The sequence below is a fragment of the Dysidea avara genome, chromosome 9 (genome assembly GCF_963678975.1).
Source record: "Dysidea avara chromosome 9, odDysAvar1.4, whole genome shotgun sequence".
Taxonomy (NCBI): Eukaryota; Metazoa; Porifera; class Demospongiae; order Dictyoceratida; family Dysideidae; genus Dysidea; species Dysidea avara.
Window position 1 is genome coordinate 6,246,393 of NC_089280.1, and position 24,829 is coordinate 6,271,221.

General features: G+C 37.2%; 2 protein-coding genes across 2 annotated transcripts in view; one reads left to right on the forward strand and one right to left on the reverse strand.

The window, feature by feature from the left end:
* LOC136266829 (CXXC-type zinc finger protein 1-like) overlaps nt 1-24,829 on the forward strand; it is a 184,069-nt gene that overhangs the window by 23,695 nt on the left and 135,545 nt on the right. The window lies entirely within an intron of this gene.
* On the reverse strand, nt 6,723-14,801 carry LOC136266830 (proteasome subunit beta type-7-like). The gene is made up of 6 exons (XM_066061856.1): nt 14,715-14,801; nt 13,613-13,671; nt 13,502-13,561; nt 12,895-12,986; nt 11,756-11,790; nt 6,723-6,894 (listed from the first exon to the last, which is right to left on the reverse strand). The coding sequence occupies exons 2-6, from the start codon at nt 13,649-13,651 to the stop codon at nt 6,815-6,817; spliced, it is 306 nt and encodes a 101-aa protein (XP_065917928.1). The 5' UTR covers nt 13,652-13,671; nt 14,715-14,801; the 3' UTR covers nt 6,723-6,814.

Genomic DNA, 24,829 nt, shown 5'->3' on the forward strand with positions numbered 1-24,829 from the left:
ATCAGGCTGATAGCCTGTACAGGGCAATCCATCACCCAAGCCAATATGAGTACAGCAACTGTATGTATTATGTATGCATACCTAAAATTTTGATTATGGGTCAGCAACTAGTACGTTCTGGTTATGTCCGGTTATGATGAACGGACATATCCTAAGGATATCACGGAAAATTTTGGTTATGCTAGTTTTATCTTTTAATCAGTGCTATCGAATCATTTATAGAAAAAGTATGGTGTTTACTAAAGGCCTAGATAGGTAAGCTTGCTGGTAGAGTGGTTGCTCCTTGCAGAGTGGTAGCTTCGTGCAGAGTGGTAGCTTCGTGATGGGGGCATGTCCGTATCCAAAAATGTGTGGAAATGATCAGTGAATAAGCTATAGCACTAGTTCTCACCTTAGCCCAACGTTTTTCAACTCATAGGATAGCGAGGTTAACAAAATGCTCTCCGAGTGATTTTCATGGTGAAATCCAAGTTGTGCATCCTAATCACGTGAGTATTAATCAATCCCACAATCGATTTCAGCATCAACATCTATATAATTATAATCACTGCCAGGTTGTAGCCCTGCTAGTTGGGCTACATACGAAAATAATGTAGCCCACGTGGCTCCTTTGATCTGAGGTGTGAAAGTGTTAATCTTTAGTTGTTATGCCCTTCTCTTATATAGGGAACCAAGTAAGCTGTGATTGTGGGATTCAATTTTAATACATCAAACAGTAGTTTGATTTTACTTTTGTTAAAATAGTAATTTTAAGAGACTAGTGTTTGTTTCTTTAATTGCTACATTTACAAAAGTAAAAAACAAACTATACTGCTGATCCCTAAATCACAGGGTTTTTTGGCAAAATTCAATCCCACAATCACAGCTTGCTTGATTCCCTATATAAGAGAAGAGGATAACAGTATAACATCAATGAAATTTGTTGACTTCCGGATATACCGTAATTCGCTTTATTTTCGTGATAAAAATTTTCATGTAAAAATATTTTCATATGATTTACGTAAATGACTGCTCTATTAGAGTAGTTCGATCTTGTATAAAAATTTTCATGCAAGAAATTTTCATACAATTTTGCATATGAAAATTATTTACAAAAAAAAAGCTAATTATGGTAGTGTGCACTATTAGGTGTGCAATGTCTCGAGTTAACGAGATATACACACTGGTGGCAGTGGGTATGTAATAGTTGTACCATGGCTGCGAGGATATATACATGCAAAGCCTGAGGGCCGCAGGCCCGAGAGCTGCGGGTGTATATGTCAGCAAAATTCCAAGCAGTTGTGGTATAAGTGATATATATCACTTGGGGTGCACTCACCTAATAGGTAAAAGAACTAATGAGAACTCATCCCATTTGTTTTATACAGTAGCATCTGAAGATCGATCATGGTTTTAATAGCGTGGGCTAATAGCCATCAAAACGTTGTCCATACATTAAAACGTCATTAATACGTTACTATACTTCAACACGCAATATTAGAAAACTTGCAATTGTGGGATGGAATTTATATTGTTATCATTTTTGTACTAAGTAACTTCGCTATTGGGACAGTAAGTAAGTTATTATATTTATATTAAGTTAAGTACTTAGGACTGTAAGTTGCTATCCTATTTCAACGTAGCAGTAGTAGCTTTGCTGTTCCATGGTCTGTTCAAAGGTTGATATGCGGTAGGTAGAAATATACATCCACGATCCCCCAAACAATTATTTTGTGCCTTCATTATCCTTTAGTAACAACCAACTAGTCTATCTTAGCAAATGTACTAAACTTAGCAACCACTACAAAAATGAGTCCCACAAAGCTCAATATAACAAGTCAAAGTGCATCGATTCTTTGAACTGGCTGGGTATCAAAGTTATTGGCAAACCGCTTTCCCATGATATTGCCCAGGCAATATGCGAGTTAAACACCCAGCGGCACCTTTGAATGCCCACGCTAAAGTGTATTATATCTTGTTAAGGCAGTGTGTAATGATATATGCACTGCCTTAACGAGATATACGCACTGGTAGTGTTCATATCTCGTTAACATTTTTAGTCAGTGCAATATGTGATATATATGCACTGGCTTTCCTTTGATCTGAGGTGTGAAAGTGGTACATAATTATATATAACAATTTTACTATCCAGAAATCCTGAACAAAATCTTTCCGGATATCCTACCGATAGTGACATCATAACTTACCATAAAAACATTGTATATTACATGTTAAGTTTACTAGTACTTTCTAATAGAAGCAAAGATAACATTTACATGAAACTTAGGTTTGCAGTAATGTTAATAATATAACCAAATTTGTGGAAAGGTACCCTTTCCACACATTTTACATGCCAGCAAACAAAATGATGTAACAATTGACTCCTTATATGGATTAACCTGTTCTAATGCAGCCAGATACTTTAGCTGCACTCAGTCATGTAAATTTCAGACAATGCAATGATAAAAAAGTTAGGAAGCTTCAAAGTTCAAAAATTGCTCAAACTTTCTGTGTGAAAAAAAGTACTTTTTTGCAAATCCGGTCACCAGTGTATCATTCAGGGAAATTTAGCATAAAATTGCTCTAAATTAGAAACTATCCTGATGGCTTCAAATTACTATCCGGATATATAGTAAATTATTATTCAGATATTGTTTCAGCCCTAGTGTACAGAGTAACTTCAATTTGTCATTGCAGTGTGTTTCAAGCTCTAACAGTGAACTGAGTGAAGATGAGGAAAGTTGTCATTTCTGTATAAATTGTAATATGTACACTTGTGTATATATAACTATTATTCTATGCAAAAAAAAACCCAGAGTTACTGGCTAACTTACCTTATTTGGTACAGGTGTCAGCAGGAAGAGGTTTGGAGGCTTTCACTGTCACCTTAAAATGCCTCCATGCATGGCAACTTGGATAAAGATTTTCATTTTTTGAACAAATTGAATGCATAGGTGATAAAGGTCAACATTTTTGGAGCTGTAACAGACACCAAAGGTAAAATCAGCGATGGCTCCACATATCAAATTTCATGTCATCAGGTGTACTTTGTGGAAAGCTTCATCACAAAGTACACAATCCACCCCATTAATATGCTGAAAATGAAGACAGAGGGGAATGGCCATTTTGCTCAGCTAGTAATAGTTAAGGCATACATGTTTACTTGCTCTACAATATGTCTGGCACCATTATTTGCTGGTTCACCAATAAATTATGCTGCTGGTTCACCAATATACTGTATGGATATCAAGACACACGATAGTGTGTCGTGCGGCCCAAGAAGCCGGCGCGCCACACCGTGAGTATATTAACAGGAAGAAAGAAAACGCAATTTTCACACCTATGTAGCTCTGTGATCCCTTATCCGATTGGAACCAAATTTGCTAGAGACGTGCCGCCCAGTTAGGGGAGTCTACATACCAAATTTGAAGAAAATCGCTCCAGCCATTTCCGAGATACGAGCGAACAAAATTTCGTTTTAATTTCTTCGTTTTTTTCTTCTTTTTCTTCTTCATCTTCTTCATTTCGCACACTTCGCAAAATTCGCCATAAAACACGAATGCGTGCTCGGATTGGGCTGAAATTTGGCACACTTAAAGGGCTCATTAAGGCGGATCTCCGTACCAACTTTGGTAGGAATCCGATGAACATTCACGGAGTTATTACCGATTATTTGCGTATAATAAGGTCGAAGGTCTGTCACGCCTACAGGGTAAACCCCTTGGAGGAATCAGTTGAAAATTGATATGTAGATGGAGCAACCATCGTAGGAGTGCCTTTTTGTGGTTTGAAAAGAATCGGGATAAAGACCATGGAGATATGATACAAAACCCAACCTGTGTCAAAATTACGCGATCGATTTTTATGAATAAAAAAACTATTAGTTTTCGTGTCTACCAGGCAAACCGCTTAGAGCAACGAGCTGAAAATCAGTATGTAGCTGGAATAATCATCATAGAAAGTTCTTGCAGTAGTACAGAAGAATCGGATTACAAATCACTGAGTTATGATTCGAAAGGAAACTACGTGCAGCAAATGCGAGATCGAGATACTCTAATAGAACAGTCACCCTAATAAAGCATTCAGCTGCATGTATATTTTACACAGTTATATTACATTGCAAGTTATTCTGTAGGGAATTCAGCTACAAACAAGTCACCCTGTAGTCAGATCAGCTAGAAGAAGGTACCTAATAGAGAGTTCAGCTACAAAGAAGCCATCATGTACAGAGTTCAGCTCAAATAAATCACCCTGTAGAGAATTCAGCTACAAACAAATTGCCCTGTAGAGAGATCAGCTAGATGAAGTTACCTTGTAGAGAGTTCAGTTACAAAGAAACAATCATGCAAAGAGTTTAGCTGCAAACAAATCACCCAGTAGAAAGTTCCGCTATGAACAGATCACACTATAGAGAGTTCAGTTAGAAACAAGTCATCCTGTAGAGAGATCAGCTAGAAGAAGTCACATTGTAGAGAGTTCAGTTACAAAGAAACAATCATGCAAAGAGTTTAGCTGCAAACAAATCACCCAGTAGAAAGTTTCGCTATGAACAGATCACACTATAGAGAGTTCAGTTAGAAACAAGTCATCCTGTAGAGAGATCAGCTAGAAGAAGTTACCTTGTAGAGAGTTCAGTTACAAAGAAACAATCATGCAAAGAGTTTAGCTGCAAACAAATCACCCAGTAGAAAGTTCCGCTATGAACAGATAACACTGTAGAGAGTTCAGTTAGAAACAAGTCATCCTGTAGATAGATCAGCTAGAAGAAGTCACTTTGTAGAGAGTTCAGCTACAAAGAAACCACCATGTAAGAGAGTTCAGATGCAAACAAATCACCTGTAGAGAGTTCAGCTAGGAACAAGTCACCCTGTACAGAGATCAGCTAGAAACAAGTCACCCTGTAGAGAGTTCAGCTAGAAGAAGTTACATTGTAGAGAGTTCAGCTACAAACAAATCACCCTGCAGAAAGATCAGCTAGAAGAAGTTACCTTGTAGAGAGTTCAGCTACAAACAAATCACCCTGGAGAGAGTTCAGCTAGAAACAAGTCACCCTGTAGAGAGATCAGCTAGAAGAAGTTACATTGTAGAGAGTTCAGCTACAAAGAAACTACCATGTAGAGAGTTCAGCTAGAAACAAGTCACCCTGTAGAGAGTTCAGCTAGAAGAAGTTACATTGTAGAGAGTTCAGCTACAAAGAAACTACCATGTAGAGAGTTCAGCTGCAAACAAATTTCCCTGTAGAGAATTCAGCTACAAACAAATCACCCTGTAGAAAGATCAGCTTGAAGAAGTTACCTTGTAGAGAGTTCAGCTACAAACAAATCACCCTGTAGAGGGTTCAGCTACAAACAAGTCACCCTGTAGAGAATTCAGCTAGAAGAAGTTACATTGTAGAGAGTTCAGCTACAAAGAAACTACCATGTAGAGAGTTCAGCTGCAAACAAATTTCCCTGTAGAGACAAACAAATCACCCTGTAGAAAGATCAGCTAGAAGACGTTACCTTGTAGAGAGTTCAGCTACAAACAAGTCACCCTGTAGAGAGTTCAGCTAGAAGAAGTTACATTGTAGAGAGTTCAGCTACAAAGAAACTACCATGTAGAGAGTTCAGCAGCAAACAAATTGCCCTGTAGAGAGTTCAGCTAGAAGAAGTTACATTGTAGAGAGTTCAGCTACAAAGAAACTACCATGTAGAGAGTTCAGCTGCAAACAAATTGCCCTGTAGAGAATTCAGCTACAAACAAATCACCCTGTAGAAAGATCAGCTAGAAGAAGTTACCTTGTAGAGAGTTCAGCTAGAAACAAATCACCCTGTAGAGAGTTCAGCTAGGAACAAGCCACCCGTAGAGAGTTCAGCTAGAAGAAGTTACATTGTAGAGAGTTCAGCAGTTTAGCTGCAAACAAATCGCCCTGTAGAGAATTCAGCTACAAACAAATCACCCTGTAGAAAGATCAGCTAGAAGAAATTACCTTGTAGAGAGTTCAGCTACAAACAAATCACCCTGTAGAGAGTTCAGCTACAAACAAGTCATCCGGTAGAGAGATCAGCTAGAAGGATCACCTTGCAGAGAGGTCAGCTACAAAGAAATCACCCTGCTTCATCTTTTCTTCTTCCTTTAGTAAAGAAAAATGACAGGTTAAAAAGCCCTAAAGCCGGCCATAGGCCGGCTTTGGGGTATACAAATACAAAAAGAAGTGAAATCTAATCCAAAACAGCCAAGCTGTAAAAAAAGAGTGCGGCCCTGAGAAAGGCTATGGTGAAAAAAGATGTGAAATCCAAGGTGGCGGCCAAGAAATGGCTGTGATGGTAGGTTAATGGTAAAAATTTTAATAACAACAATTCAGGTGAATTTGGTGCCGCTTGGTCTTGGCACAAAATTCACTTGAATTGTCGTTATTAAAATTTTTACCATTAACCTACCATCACAGCCATTTCTTGGCCGCCACCTTGGATTTCACATCTTTTTTCACCATAGCCTTTCTCAGGGCCGCACTCTTTTTTTACAGCTTGGCTGTTTTGGATTAGATACTATTGACAGGAATGAAAACTGACAGAGCTGAAATTGACGCATTTTAGCAAGCATCACACTTTTAAATGATCATTGCAAGTTGTGTGCTTGTAAACCTTTGACATTATCTGAGAGATACCATCATTATTTTCTAAAAACGCTTTTATTTTCAAGTTTTTCATTGTCGCACACAACCTTAACGACACTATACATTCAACTGTTGCAATTGGTGCAGCATTACTAGTATGAGTTACTCATATCATGTTTATCACAGAAGTGTTATAATACAAGACAACTAATACAATAGTCTATATAATATGAGAAATAATCAAGTTTCCATTGCTTCAGCTGATGCTGATACTGTTTCTGATGTAACCACAAACTGGCGTACCTTGGTGTCCAGTACAGCTAAAATGAGATAAACAGCATAATTCACACAAATGTATTATCATACAGTACGATAGTAGGGATCAGTAAGGTTTGTATTTTCTCCCAAACAAAAATATATTGACCAGAAATAGAGGTGTACCGATAGAGAAATTCTGAACCGATCCGACATAAACCGATATACTGAGTCTGAACACCGATACCGATCTGATATAATGATATAATAAAGTGTAGCTATCCATTTAGATTGGAGGAAACTGGGGAACTTTAACATTTTATTTTCTTGCCATAAGACACACTTAGTAAGCAGTTCAAAGTGCTAACAATCACTGACAATGTTTGATTGCCTGTGGTGGCCATGGTGTGGCCTCAATCAACAACCCAGGCACCCACAAAATAATTTAATGCATGCTCCCACCAAGATGAGTCCGCATTACTCCTAATGGCTTGTAAAGATGGCTGGTTGTTTCAAGCTGTATTTCTAGTTTATTCATGCCATGGTGGCTTATAGCCCTCCACTATGATCATTTGTTGTATGGTTGATAAGTATTGTAACAATGAATGTTTGCTACGTGCGTATCTCTATGGCTTCTCATAGCGTAGTGCTTCTTTTCAAGGATATGGAAAACTACTGTTTCACGCCCAGCCCTGTTAGCTGTATAAACAGAGGGCTCCACTATGGCAAAGACTATTCAGTTTTATATCAGCATATCGTATCAGTTTTAACCGATATTGGCAAAAAGCCACCAATACAATATGTATCGGAATATCGGTACACACCTAATCTCACAATGCCTACATGGTGACTTGGAAACATTGATTTATTTATTCAGTGGGATTTTCTACTGACTGACTGTCTGACTGAAGTCTTCAAACAAGCGTAACTAGGTTATGGGCTTGATATTTTCACTGTTCGGTGTCGCTTCAGCCTGACAGGTGCCTTTGGCATAACGCATTACGTACAATGCACGCTTCATGGACTTACCTGTGTCTTTCTTTGTGTCTTTGCCAATAGCGCAAGATATCGATTTGCAGTAGCACCATGTGATGGCTCTACATTTGTAAATGGCAAATTTCTGTTGTGACTGGATTGATTGCAGGAGTCCTTCTGGTAGTGCTCTTCGTTTGTAACACTGCGTAATGGGCTAAACATAGCTGAAAATGATCACTTTGCTATTTCTGTAATTGATAGTTGGGACACCTGCTCAGACAAAAAGCCTGGTGGTATGCAAGGGGTTCACCAGTCATAAAAATGTTACAAAAACAAGTACAAGGAAAGATTATGAATCAAAGAAATAAAAAGTAGTGAAACAAAACAAGGGAGGTAGCCTACACCTAAGTGGATATTTAATCCCTACTTCAGTCTAAAGTAGGGATTAAATATAAATGTCCACTAGTATATCTTCAAGTGTAGGCAACCTCCCAGGGATTAAATATCCAGTGGTATATCTTCAGGTGTAGGCATTTCACTAGTTTTTATTTGTTTAATCTCTAATCAAACCTACAATTCATATTTCCTTGATTTCGTGCGAGAACTATTAATCCCGAATACCACAGCCATCCATCCTTAATCCAACAACCATAGCAACTGTTACCAAAAAATAACCACTGCAAAAGACCGATCACACTTAACAACCATTGCCATCACACTTAGCAACTGTTGCTATGATCCCAAAGTGATGCTTACCTTAGCAACGATTACATAACAGCTCTTGCTAAGCAATCATACTGTTGCTATGGGGAATCTATCACTATGGTAATACTAGTGGTCAAATCGGACATGTACTTCCAATAGAAACACACCGCACTATTTTAGCCAGTATTGCAGATTTTTGTCAAGTGACCTTGACAAACAAGTGTTGTATACTAATTCTATTGGCTAACCGCCTGACGTATTTAAAAATAATAAGTCTAGGTGTTATTGAAAGTATAGTAGGACCATGATTATCCAAACAGTAAAAGTGACTGCTCTATTAGAGTATTTCGTCATTACATGAACATTCTATTAGAGTAAGTGTATGTTCTATTAGAGTATTTGAACAGAGCTCTGTATATAAAATGAATGAGCTTCATTTATCCAAACAAATTCACTTATCTGAACACTTTTATGATTTAGCTGGCACACAGGTGTTTGGATAATGGAGATCCTACTGTATTACGTAAATTGTAACACATTAACTTGTTGAATTAAAAATTAAATTTAATATGTGAGCCAGTCTGGGAAAACCGGGCTTATCGCCTTAAAAGTATCGAGAAATGCCGATTTTAAGTATTTAGTGTGTTGTAGCTCACCAATGGTTGAAGTTATGTGTACCAAATTTTCACATGTTTTACACCAATTCCTTACCTTCCAGAGCATCCACGGTACAAGTAGCCAACAAATAAGTTTCCCGCCATTTTAGATAGCTTTAAAACCGAGGTTGACTGTATCAGGCGAGCTGCAAAATGGGTGGGAGGCGGGGGCCCTGGAAGGCAGGCAAGATGGTGTTCAGAAATTGAACAGAAGGCGTAGGGATGCATTAGGCCAAGTTTTGGGCCATTGAGGTCTCAAAAAATTGGCTAAAATGAAAGGACATTCACAGCAGAGGTACTTATTCAACACCACAGAGCTGTACAGCATACAGTCATCCCCAGGCTAACCAGAGCTCCATTAAGGGCCCACACCACACGTACGGATGGCCACTGGTCTTGGGAAAAGCAGCCAGCAAAACCAGACCACTCCAGTCTAGCTGAGTTTTATTGTGGAATTAGATAGTTTGTTCATGTAGCTTCTTGTCCTGGGTGAAAAATTGAATCTGCTGACGTGGGCGATAAGACCTGTTTTCTCAGACTGGGTCACATATGTGAACTGGTTAGCTAATACTGCATTACACTTGCCTCATATCGTGCGCTGGCTCGGTTCGGCATGACTCGTCTTGGTTTTCACTACAGTATAAACGCCCACCGAACTGAGCTGAACCAAACCGGGCCAGCCCGCATAAAACTGCCGTGCTAGCACAACTCAGTTCGGTTTGGTTTTCTATATTCAATGTGTCCACTAGATATTATATCAAAATAAAGCTTAAATGGATAAAAGAAACACTATATCAAATGGAACAATTCGACACTTCATAGCAGGAAGAGCACACGATTACTTATGGGTATTGACCACATCGTAATAAGGGTATTAACCGCTGGTATAAGCCATTAACCATCTCTAGAGCACAACCGTGCTAATTCGCCACTACCTTTCTTCCCAACCACCCGTTAACAGAGCCCTACTTTATGCCATTTTCCTGGCTAGCACGCTTCATTATAGTGGTCTAAACACGTGCCCATAAACAGGATGTCGCGGTTTCATAAACCGGGTTGCAACCGTGCTAAGTGTAAACGCAGTATTAGAGAAGTCCTCTCTAAACAATGGTAGTTCTAAAAGGCAGGCTCTCATGTGGGAGTACACGAAAATCACACAGCCTAATTCACTAATTCTAATAGTGTTGCATTCAAACTTCAAAAGTGTGCTGATCGAATCATATTTGCAAATTTGCTCAGAGCAGCAATCATGCACACTTTAAATACAGAGCACCACTCAATTACTCTAATACAACACACTACTCAGTTTAATTGCATGTTAGCTGTGTTTCTTTGTATCTGATGAATTTTAGTGCTGCCACGATATAGAAAAACTCTATATCATATATCACCAAGGTTTATGTCACAATATGAACATATATCACGATACAGAACTAACTGTAACATTTGCAAGACAAACATATACATACTCTTCATTGTAAGTTTAAATTCAAGTTGGATGTATACCACAAGCAAAAGCTACTCTTGTTTATCAGGTTTTAAATGCATTTTGCTACTGCTTTACAGTTGAGACAAGCAGCTGGCACTACACAGACACCTTAAAACCTCCCAGTTTACTTTGGGGTTGGCTTGTTTACCACACTACACCATCAACACATAACTTAATTAAAATGCCAAATACCATATGTCTGGCCTCCACCACATCATTATACTAAGCAGCGCCACTATTGCGCAACCATCGATATAACTGATTGGCTATATCATATCGTATCACCACCTCATTATATCGACACTATCGATGTATTGATATATCGTGGCAACACTAATGAATTTATGCAGGAAACAGGGTAGCAGGGCAGCTGTTCAGCAATGTTTGGTGAAGAAACACGTGTTGTGTTGGGAAATGAGCCATTATAAATAATCAGCAAGCTGGTTTGTACATAAACAAGCAGCGAATTTTAATATTGCGAAGTTCCCAAAATGTGAGAGTAAAGTTCTCATGAGAAAAACCTGCTATACAGTATTATATTCTAAGTTGACCCTTAAACATCACTAGTGACTAGTCAGTCATTCATACAGAATTCCTATAGTTGCCACATTTAGTCTACTGCTACACTAGTAGTTTACAATTTAAGTAACCTTGAGCCCTTTTAATTTTACACAATATTTTCACACTGAAAGCGGTAAAACACCCTAATACAGCAGTTACTAAATTCTTGTCAGACACCCTCCAGTCTATAGTAACACTTTCAGGATGCACACTATGCAAAAGGTAAGATATTGGCAGTTCTCAAATATTGAATTTGAAAACTCTAGACACCAACAAAAAATTTCATTCCTATTAGTATGCACCCAGTAGTACAACATCTAAAACAGACTGCTCAATTGGAGAATTTATCAAACTATTGAGGGATACATGCGCTGTTAAAAGTATTTTGAGCTGCAGTAAAGATGAGTGCCTGTACATTTAAACAAAATGAAACTCAACAGTTAGTTCATGAAGCTTGCTATACTGTGCACAAATTACAGTAGAATATCCTTCAACACAAACTCTGTCACACAAGCTACATGTATAAGAATGCATACATACCTGTTGTTCCTCTTTTGTAAGTGTAGTCACCAGACCTGGAACAAAAAGACTCATTATATACACAGTGCTTGAAATAATGGTCGGACATCTGACATTTTCTGACCAAACTTAGTATTTGTCCAAACATGTTCTATTTGATGTCCAACCAAAATTGGTATAAAATTTACTCAGGCAAGTGCATATTCATGGTAAAAGTATTCAATGTCTGAACAAGTTTTACAAATGTCTGATCAAAAATAGTTTAGTTTAGGTGCTATGTGCTAGCATTTTTGTCCACTTAAATCAAGTACTGTATACGTGCACTCATACTACATGTAAGTTTGGGTATTGTGTCACTGGTTGGCCAATGTAGTGTGGGACTTAATACTGGCATGAAGAAAACCACTGTTGTTACACACTTTAGAAAACTAACTAATACTGCATTTACATTTGCCTCATATTGCGCACTGGCTCGGTTTGGCACAACTCGTCTCGGTTTTTACTACAGTATAAACACCCACCGAACTGAGCCGAACCAAACCAGGCCAGCCCGCATAAAATTGCTGTGCCAGCACAACTTGGTTCGGTTTGGTTTTCTATATTCAATGTGTCCACTAGATATTATATCAAAATAAAGCTTAAATGGATAAAAGAAACACTATATCGAACGGAACAATTCAACACTTCATAGCAGGAAGAGCACACGATTACTTATGGGTATCGACCACATCATAATAAGGGTATTAACAGCTGGTATAAGCCATTAACCATCTCTAGAGCACAACCATGCTTATTCGCCACTGCCTTTCTTCCCAACCACCCGTTAACAGAGCCCTACTTTACGCCATTTTCCAGGCTAGCACGCTTCATTATAGTGGTCTAAACACGTGCCCATAAATGAGATGTCGCGGGTTGCAAAGCAGCGCTAAGTGTAAAAACAGTATAAGAATCAATTAAGTCAATTAGTTTGATGTTTAACTTGCTTACTTGATGACTTGTCAACCATGTGGCCATGCAAGTACCACTTTGTGCTAAGTATAGTGCTCAAACCTATGTACACTAGCAGTGACACACATACACAAAATAAACTACACACATATGAATGCCATATTTTAACTAATGGTCCTTCAACGTATATATACTGTTTATAGATCACTCACCTTTCTCCCTTCAAGTTGGCAATTTCATAGGGACGAATATACTGTGCCTTTCGTGATGTGATTACACACAGGTCTACGTTACTACCAGAACCCTACACAACATGTTACATGGTGTAACACTACTGTAGTCAATAAGACATGAACAAAATTAATGTTAAAAAATGAGCTACTAGCATCAAGCTTAATGTCCCCCTAGCATAACATTTTGCAGTATTTAATAGAGACAAGTTTACTGGTGACCTTCGTTACCAACATGAGACCATCTTATAAGATCACAACACAATATTCAAGTGATTTTAATTTGATTAATCAGGCATGAGGCCACAGACTACAAAATAGTTAGTAACCCCATTGCAGGCTTTATCTTAGACCAACCTCATTAAACCTCTAGGCATCAAATGAAATTATTCTAACATGAAACATCATACGCAAAACATGGCGGCACAGCAACACTTGTTACACACAGCGCATTATGAAAAGCTACAGTTGAACCAGCCAACTTCAATAGACAATAAATTCTACATAGAGCCAAAAATGGTGCCAGCTAAGATTCACTGCATAATTAGTAATACAGTATTGACAGTTTGGTATTTGTTTTAATACTTACCAGATCATTGAATATTCCAGCTGCTATGGCATCTCGGACAAGTTCTTTAGCTTCACCAACCTATTGTGTGTATGTCACTAGTAAAGGTTCTACGTTTGGGAGAAAACTCACCTCCATATTCGGTCGATAACGAGATTCAAACACTGCCATGGCTGCTAGTGATCCAGAACCTGCAAAGTAACACCAGAAAAGTGATAACAGCTTTACTTTAATGTCACACCAGAACCTGGGACCAAGAAGCAACCAGAATTGTTAGAAATCACCATTTTTAAGTAGACACATATGTATCAGTAATATCTATCATGCTATGACATTTTGTATCAACAACACTAGCCCAGCATGGAGGTATGCATAAACCAAGATGCACAAGAACTTAAAAGCAACAGACGTGACATGCTGCCAGTGAAAATATTCAATTGCCAATGATACTGGGGTTCTATTAAAACACGATCACTACTCTTCACAACAAATTGTTCCTCAAAGATACAGTGTACAGCAAGTGCATGGGTGTACAACGTGGTACAGTAATTGTGAATGCAATGCTTAGCTGAAGTTCTCACAAGTATAATTTAGATAAACAAAACACAATGCTTTCATGTTACTGCAGCAGGAACTTACAATATGTGGTCCTGATTGCAGGCCAGACTATTTAGTCTTTCTGATCATCACATTACTGTCTTACAGCCACTTAAATACTGGGGTAATGATGATTAGTAATACAGCCACTAGCCTACACAACAATATATCATTCAACCCTTTATCATCTGAAAGGTTTGTATCTGAATTCTACATTGAATGGTGCTACACTAAATGGCTTTTGATCCTCACACACTAAATGTATCACACAACCTTTTTTGAAAAATCAGTGAGTGTGTCTGAAATTTTTTGAGCTACATGTGATTCCTTTGATCCACCACACACATACGTTTTTCAATGCATCACTAACTCCTATATAGAGCCTATTACACGTAGACTATTGTCACGTGGTCTCAAGTTACAAGAGGAACATCTGTCCCATACTACACAGCTTGCAGCCAATTGAAGTACATCCATTGCCTATCATTTACTATGTTCTCATTATACGTACCCACAATTTTGCTATTTATGATGACAAAATGAGTACGAGTATGCGACTGGATCTACAAAAACCTGACATACATCCTGTAATAGCACCAGCCTAATATGTAAATATACAGTACAATAAGTACAGTACTTGCATATTATCTGAATGTCTTGTTGATAAAAAAATGCTGCAATTACAGAACCCTGGATATCATCCTGATCGTCCACTCAAGCAGAGTTTTAAAATCTTTGTTTTCTTGTACATCAACAGAAATGTGATATATGAATGTTTGTTTACATCACATTGGAAAGACCGCATTTCGTTAATCTTTCTTGACTGATTTCATTTTTATTGTGGCATAGAGCGACACTGATCCGATTTTCAATATAACAATACCCATACAGCTGTATATTCAAAAGTAAGTAGCTTAATAAAACTAAGCAATTTCATTGTTGGGAGTTTGTTGCAGTAAAGTTCTGACAAGACTACTTCAGCCTTTTTACCAACTGCAATATGTCTTACAGTCACTTAAAGACTGGCCTAATGATAATTAGTAATACAGCTACATATTATCCTTTGATTCATCAACACAATATATCACTCAACCCTTTGTCATTTGAGAGGATTGAACCTGCCTGAAGTCTACATTGAATGGTGCTACACTAGATCCTCACACAAAATGTATTACACGTTTTTTAGATGAATGAAGAGTGTGTCTGAAATTGTTTAAGGTACATGTAATTCCTTTGATACACACATGTGCACAAGTTTTCAATGCATCACTACATGCAAATCATTTGTAGAAGTTATCAATTGAAGTACACTAGTCCATTACTACATAGCTAGCATTTGTTAAGCATTGCAAGCACATCCATTGCCTCTGGATTTCCTGATACGTACTTATAGTATCAGTGTTATTACTACCTCATATTTTTCTGTTAGTATGACAATGAGTGCCAGTGATTATTACTTGGTACTGCAAAAACTTGACACAATAGTGCAAGCCTAAATTTCTACATTACAAAGCACATGCTACAATGAGTAAAGTGCTGACATATCATTTTTTTTAAATTAAACTGCACAATCAGCATAAACAATGCTCCAATTATGAAACCTGGGTATTATCCTAATCGTCTACTTCAGAAGAGTTTAAAACAATAGAGATGTGAGATAGGAATGTTCATTTACTTCACATTGGAAGACAATATTTTGTCGACGTTTCTTACTAATTCTGTATTCGTTGTAGCAAAGAAAGGGAATAAAGACAACGGGTAAAAGCTTACCCAACAATGAATTCACCTAAACATGATGGCACAAGTCGATCTCCGTATATCATTACATTCACACGTCATAACCATGGTAATAACACCTGCAGTTTACTCTCCCTATATAATTGCTATACAAACCAATATTTCTGTTCTTATCCACAGTACTGTACTACAGTGAAACCTCATTAATAGGGCCACCTATGGGACCCATGATAAGTGGCCCTATTACTGAGGTGACCCTATTACCGAAAACCTTGTTAATGCAGCCATAAAACAAAATGGCCTTATTATTGAGGTTTTCAACAAACCAGCAACTGTAACATCAGTATACAATTGATCTAACTAAACACACTATGTAGAGTTTATCACAGAGAAAGGTAGGAGCATACGATGTACCAATTATTCCAGAAATACTTGAGACATAATGGCTGGAAAAGCATGAAGTATACTGCCAGAATAATGGGTACCGCTTTCAGTAGTTAAAATGTGCACTTAAGAGCAGCAACTTTTGCAGTGATACCTTGACTGCCTGCTCAGCTGGCCTCTTTACTGAGGGAACATTGTATTAGTTTTACCAGTTTGGTCCAGTGGTATGTGGCCACTGGCCTTTATAATGAGGTGGCCCTATTAACGAAAATTAAATAAATGTAACATAATGGAAAATGCGTTTGGACTTGCTGGACCTGGCCACTATAATGAGGTGGCCTCATTACTGAGGTGGTCACTAAGTGAGGTTTCACTGTACTTTGTAACATTGTAACTACAAAGTTGTAAAGTTTTCGATAAAGCTTCACTATAGCGTTTCTTGGCTGTGTTGAAATTTTACTTTTTAATTATACACAATTTGATTTTTTTAAATCTGTGATTACGTCAGATGTGGTCATATATATTTAACCAATACTGGACAAAACTCAGCAATTTCATTTTTGGCAGCTTGTTGTAATAATGTGAGGGCTAGATTATTTTCTACAATCACATAAAGACTGGCCTAATGACAATTAGAACATTACCCTTGATCTATGCACACAATATCATTTGAGAGGTTTGTATCTGAAGTCTACACTGAATGGTGCTACACTGATTGGCTTTGATCCTAGGGATCACGCAACCATTTTTGTATGACTAGCGAGTATGTCTGAAATTGTTTGAGGTAGATGTAATGCCTTTGATCTACACACAGACAAAACTAAGCGATTTCATTTTTGGCAATTTGTTGCAGTAAAGTGTTGGCCAGACTACTTCAGCCCTTTTACCAACTGCAATATATCTTACAGTCACTTAAAGACTGGCCTAATGATGATTAGTAATACAGCTATTATCCTTTGATTCTTCAATGCAATATATCACTCAACCCTTTGTCATCTGAGAGGTTTGTATCTAAAGTCTACTCTTAATGGGAGTACACTAATTGGCTTTGATCCTCACACAAAATGTATCACACAACCTTATTTTGAATGATCAGTGAGTGTGTCTGAAATTGTTTGAGGTACATGTACTATCACTCATGCACATATTTTTCAATTTTTCAATGCATCATTAAACCATTTGTAGAGTGATTACTGGTAGACTTTTTTGTGAAGTTGTATTAGTTGTTAGACTGTCTTACAAAAGGACTAGCATATTAATTATGTCCAGTGTTAATGAAGGAAATTTAAGCACATTTGTTTCCTTTGATCTCTCACACACTCTGTTACATGCATTAGCAATTCTTTTGTAGGACTCTTTGAAGTTCTTTTGAAGAACATTTTAGCCTCAATATGGATTTGAGACTAAAAACTTCACAGAGTAGACCAAGCTCAGTTATAAATTAAAGACAGACAACAAATTTTCTGAAAATGAGATGTCTGGTTTAGAAAGTTCTCCCATGCTTGAAATATGGACCGGTTTGTACTACAACATGTTCAGGGAGGCAAAGAAATAAAATGTTTAGTGGACAAACCACCAGCACCTCCTACATACTTACGTAGATTAACTCCAAACACAGTAAACATTGTCACTTGGTTATAACTTGAGAACAAAGCCTCATACTGTACACCCGAGCATTTAAAGAATCAAAACTTGTTTACTTCACATGTTTCCTATCAAATGAAATGATCGAGCAGTTAAATAACAAAATCACTTCACAACCTCTACCATATAAAGTGTACTACAAGCCATAACATCCTTTGCTCAATGAATTATTAATATGCTATCTTCACCTAGCCTCTGTACACTTCCATATTTCCGTACACTCATACAGTAAATAATGGAAATTATGTAGATCTCAAAGAAGAGGTTCCAGTGTGTTACAGAAAACACAGTGAATATTAGCACAACAGTCATGCTAACTGGCTGGTTAGTCCCTACAACTCACCCATAGTGACATAAGGTAGTTTATCAGTACTTCCATGAGGGTACACAGTGTACAAGTATGCACCAGTGGTGTCCACACCTCCCAACACTAGTGCTGCACTAACGTAACCTTGATATCTGGGAGGGAAAACAGAAAGAATTACATGCCATATATTATACAGAGTAAGGATAAATATGGGAAATATACATGTTAGTTTGTCACAATTTGATTCACATGTACAGTCAACATGTGTAGTAAATATATAAGCATGAGATAGCCTTAACAACGATATAATCCCATCTCTGTAAAGTTGCTGTCAAAACAAGATTTTAAAGGCCTTTTTTTCGTAAACCATAAAGTTGACCGAACCCAAATGAATTGTTGAAATAAAATACTCCTTCAAGAAGAAAGCCTATCTAATTGTCACAAGCCTTGTGTAAGGCTCCGGTAGCTATTCAACAAGAAGAGAGTGAAGAATTAGTTAACTCTTAAACCCACATGTAACTTTTAGCAACAATGTATCGAAAATGCATATGCTGACAAATCGGTTATTACACATGGCCTCTAACACAACGCTGTAGCTGTTGAACCAATAACTCTATGGCTACGCAATTTGTGCCATTATATTCATGACGTAAAAAGGAATAAAATGATACCTAGGGATTTACCCTTCGAAAAAGTATGGGTTCAAAACTGACTAAGAAACAACATGTACGCACTTAAAACGTTTCTTCAGAAAGTCAATCATAACTCACTTTCAGTTCGAGCTAAAATAAACATTAGTACTGTAGCTTCGCCATTCATTGGAGAATCACAGCTGAGTCAGACACTTATAAAAATGGCTGCCAGACCATGCAATCACGAGGTAGACGTTGATCTTCAATGAATCATAACAAGTAAATGTTGTTACAGTTGTCTAAGTAGTCCAATGAATATACATACTTTCCAGTGATAGGTGGTTTTTGAACTAATGTATTTAGACAAGCTTCATACACTGCTGGTTTAGAAGCCATCACACATTCATCCATCGATAATAACTGTGCATATTTCAAGCTTTATGCCAATATATTGGAGTATGCGGGTTGAAAGGTAAATAGCTAAACCACATCACAAGTAGGGTATCATGGCTATCATCTTGCTGAGAATGACACAAAGCCAAAAAGATGATGTTGATTAGATACGCATCATGTGAATACAGATGGTTTCTAACTGACCACTATCCCAACCTTTGAAATATTAGTAGTCAAGCTCACAAAGAATAATCCTTACATAAGGTATAGAATTATTATGTTAGCATGTTAACCACTGTAGAAAATCAAGAGGCAGGACACTATGAGTTGGTCCAAAAGGTTTATATCACAACAGTTTTACTGTAATTACTACAAGTGTCAATTAATACACAAAACTAAAACCCACAATCATTAGCTGAATACTCTAGTATATAAAAAATGGTCAATTCACAATAACCGATCAATTTGTGAAGGATACATGTAGTGAAGTATCAATTTCAGAACAATTTTTGGAAGGCAGTGACAGACCTAAATTGCCAACAACAAATCAGCCAGATAACAAAGTGTTTGGCTTCATAACAGATATGTTCATCAAGCAGCAATAGAATTCTTACATATACAGGCTGTAATGTGTACAACAGAACACTTAAGGGTGCTCTGTACAGTTCATACAAGGCTTCCCACAACATAGTCTGTTTTGCACTAAAAGAAATATTATGGTCACTTAAGTAGTCTGTGACATGTTGACGCATTTTAGTACCTGTAAATTAGGTATCCCATAGCAACAAGCACACGAATTTTGCTATTCTACACCCTATCACTTAAATTAGAACTACTCCGTCATTTTTAATCCAATAGACATGAAATTTTCACACAAGCTACTTTAGTAATTTTACCAAAGAAGAGCGTTTGCCATTTTGAAATAGCAAGTTCAGATGATGAATAAAGTAGAAGTAATAAAAAGGATCTCTGGGACTGTCAACCCGAAAGATAAATATGTGATGATTGAGAAGCTAAAAGACAAAAATAAAAATGCACAATGGTTTGTGGTGTTTAGCATAGTGTATCATAAAAGTATCAAGGCTCTTGTGCATAAACTGTAGGACTAGTTCTAGTATAAAGGGAAAAACTGTAACTCCTGTTCTAAAGCAAATTTAGCAGTTAGGTTTGGACTAAACTGTGTACTAGTGTTAGATTATGTCCAGTAAAAAAGTACAGCACATTTGCTAAAATCATTTGTAAGTTATAGAACAAATTAAATTTCTTGGGAAGCCATATAAGCAGACTGTACAGAGCACCCTTAAGCTTCACCACTTTTTACGAAAGTGTACATATGAAAGGATACAGACTGGTGTAGAATAATACACTGCAATGAGCTTGCCAACACAATTCTGTCTTGAGTAAAAGATGTTTCTAAGGCATACCGATATTAATAGTTACACCGCATTATCAAGTAACAATATTGTACCATATGAACTACTCAGCACTGTACTAGACTACAGAATTTGAAATGGAAACAACTAGAAAATAAAAGTATGTGAGAATATTCTGAATTACAAAATAATTAATCTCAAATTACAAGCCTTCAAGGGTCCTCAAAAACAGAATATAATGCTCCATGTTTTAAAATTAACCAAAAGTGGCATGACTTTCCAGGCCAAATACTGAATAGCTGTGTTTGGTGACTTAATTGTTTAGCATGAATTTTGCCAGGCTATCTTGTACATACAGATAAGAAAATAAATCAGATAAGTTCTCCTAGCTTAATATCAAATCTCCAGTGCAATATAATTTGCAAATCATTCTTGGGGTCAACAACATTACACCATTGTGTAATTACAATTGATCAAATTTAATAAACATGGTTGTCATATTGGTGAGCCACCAGTATATCACAAATCACAATAATGATAGATTGTATTTCTAGTACTAACTATTGATATGGTTAGTGGTCGATTAGTGGTGATGTGGTGATGCTTATTTGGTAAACCTTTGTACTAGAAACATCAACCAGAAAAGTTGCTACATCACATAATTAGTATTATGTACTGGATGTATGGGAAGGTTCTGATTAACGACATCTCCTATGATAAACACACCTCCATACCAAACTGAATTTCAACAAGCTCTCACACGTCCTTTCATAATTGTACATGGTTGCATCAGCCCAAGATGCAACCATGTATGGTGTAGGAAGCAACGACCATTGCTTCCTACACCATACATTTATTAAACACTCAAATATCAACCAACCTAAAAGGCTTGGCCTCCACAGTGAAACCTGGTCTGATGATACTGCATGGTTTGCTCTAACATACTGCTACATTAGGTAGGTCACTTTGTACACAAATGACACACTGTAAATCTGGTGATTCAATCAGAATTTTTAAGTAGATAGATGACCTCTTAACACATACGTAGCAGGTCTATCCACAGTATATTCCCTTTCACCTGGTGCCTATAGCTCACTGCTCAGGTATTTTGCAGCATTGAATGCTATGACTGAAGATGAGGCATAAATGCTAAATGCTGAACTCATTGAAGGGGTCCTGCATTTTCCAACACAGCAAAATATCCCAAGTTTTTGGGAGGCTGATCACTGTGGTAATACACATGCAATCAGTTTTGTGCGATGACAAAAATCTTGTGTGTGCAATGTAGGCTAGTGGTGACATGAAAGAAAGAAGTGTTTAATGCAACACAAATTTGTGTACAAAGGACAAACTCACCTGAACAAATACTGCTTCAGCATCCTACAAGCAGTGCTCACACGAGACTACAGGTAAACAACACATATGTATAGTGTATCAATAGTAGCCTCATTTGTGGTCCTCACCTTTCTACCAGTGGACAGGCGGTGTAACTCAAGGTTGGCGGAGATCATTTCTGTCACATTCTCAGTATCAGCAGCTGTACCAGCTCCACAACAGCTACACATGAGAGATATATACAATAAGTTACACTGATGATGGTGTACACCTGTATATATGCATAGCGAACTAGAAGTGTCCTGATAACAGAACAGATTTAGTTCCATTGTATGCATAGCTACCATATGCTGTGTATATGAATAGCAATTGTTTCTACTACAAGGGATGCCTTCAAATAAAGAAAAAGTAATGAGTGTCTCAAACGCAGTAAATGGACACTTGGTTGGTCACACAGGTTCAACTGTATCACACTTATTCCACCATAAAATTGCAAATGCAAACGCATACACTGAAATAAGGTGGAAATCAATTTTTAACACCACAAATCAATAATAGTAATCTACATACCTTAATTGGCACATTTAAAAACTAAGGAAACCAAATGATTACAAATTGATATTGTACCTGAAGTACGAGATTACTATGGCAGTAGTACTTGCAGAGCACAAGTTAACATCTATAATTGACACACTACACTGTACATTGTGGTCTTTCCATTAGAGCAAGAACAATGTTAATTTCTACATTGTTGCTTTTCTATTATGACATCTTGTTGTACACAATTGTATCACATGTAGTTGGTTATGGTCAGATTGGTACAAGATATGTGCGTGCATGCTATATAATGATTGACAACACTAAGGATTGACAAACTTACGTTGCATGTAGGTTTTCCACTGAATACATATCACAACAACAATTTCACAACCAGTTTCCCGGCCGTATTTGGACATATGTTTAAATGCTGAATTTCATTTAAACACTAAGCACTTCTTCAAGACCAAGTGATTGGGGATCGGCCTGGTAATCGAAAGATTCCAAGTTTGATGCCCAGGATGGGATGGGACTCACTACTGTGGTCATTGCTCCAGCCACCCAACCTTTAAACTGAAAACATATTGTATATTACAGGGTAAAAAAGTCGTCCATTGGCTGATTCTGAATATATAAACCGCAAAAAAAGTCCCAATCTCCATACACAATGTTACAGAGTACGTATATAGCATGCATTGAAATACTCATGGAGACATACAATGTTTCATAAAACAAGCCACCTGTTTCCTGTAGCCAGTTGCCAAGCAAACTTTAGGACAAGTTTTAATTAATATCACAGGCTAGTGATTACAACTGTTAAACACAAAAGATTTCATCTCCAAAACTTTTGTGTGAGAATCCGTGTCCAGTAGTCCCACATATATCATAAAGTCTTAGAAGAGTTTATCAAGGTATACCGGTAAATCTTTTCAGCCACTAATTTTGGAATTTCCCTCCTATTAGCACTAACGGATTGCCCCCAAACATGCAATTAACCAATTGATTAAAATCTGTGAAACCACAGAGCTTGAATGGTGTTGACAAGATTTTTTTTTAACTTAGAAGATGAAGCCTATTATAACACTCCAAAGGCATAAAAACAACTAAAAATATATTTCATGTACTGTATAGTTACAAATGCACATAACATTCTCAAATACCAAATTCAAAATTGAATGATATAGGCTTAACATGCCTCATTTAACATGTTTGAAATTCAAAGCTGTAATGTTTGGAATAATTTGGAATCTTCACCATTAATATACAATAATTATATAGGAATGAACAAGTAATAAAGAATGTTCTTTTTCTGTTACCACTACATGCTTATAAGTCCAATTTGATCACCAATTATACGCGTAGATGATTTAGTGGTGTGAACATGTATGCCTCATAGTTAGGGCTGACAGCAAAACTGCCAAACCATCAATGATAGTGGGGCTAGGGTACCAACAGTACACACACAAAAACTAACAATTTTCTAAAGCAACTCCATTATTTCTCTTGCTTATTTCCCCAGACCATATTCCAATTCATGTAATCAGAAAGGTTTGGAGCTTACTGCTTGCGTGAGATACGTAGGAATGAATACAATAAAAATTGTGACCGGATTTGCAAAAAGGTACCTTTTTCACACATTTGACATACCAGCAAACAAAATGTCATAACTGTTGACTACTTGCACTGATTGACTTTCTTTTTGTATCACAATGTAGCCACATAATGTAGGCATACTCATAGAAACTTACAAATACGTGCTTGCAATGATACAAAAGTTACAAAGTTTGAAAGTTGAAAAAATGGGTCAAATTTTAAGTGTGAAAAAGGTACCTTTTCGCAAATCCGGTCACAATTAATGTTGAACAAACAACAGGAATGTTTGAGACTTGCTCAAGGCCTGATCTCTACAAACCATTACAAGGAAACATCTAGAGATCATCCAACTTGACAAAAAGACATCAGTCACAAACAAAGTCAAATATAGTTCAAACAACTTGAGACATGTTTTACTGTCACGGGCCAGTGATTACAATTGTTATACTCAAATGGCTTCGTCATGAACTAGTTTCACATCTCCAAAAGTTTTAGTGTGCAAATTGCATGTACAATAGCCCCACAAATATAAAAATTCCTTGAAGATAGGTATAGGAGAAAACAAATCCTTTGAACTACGTACCAAGTAAGAAATTTCAGGCCCTATGATTTTTCACAGATTGCCCCCAACATCAAGCAATCCTCTGAGACAGACTAAAATGCAAGATCACAATGCTTGGCATTGTCTACTGAAATTATAGCTTGTAAGTAGAAGCCTAGCTACTACTGTAATCCTGAGAACACAATTAGGTTAAATGTTCAAAATTAATGTTGATTGAAGATTCACAAAGTTAAACAATACATAATTTGACATTAT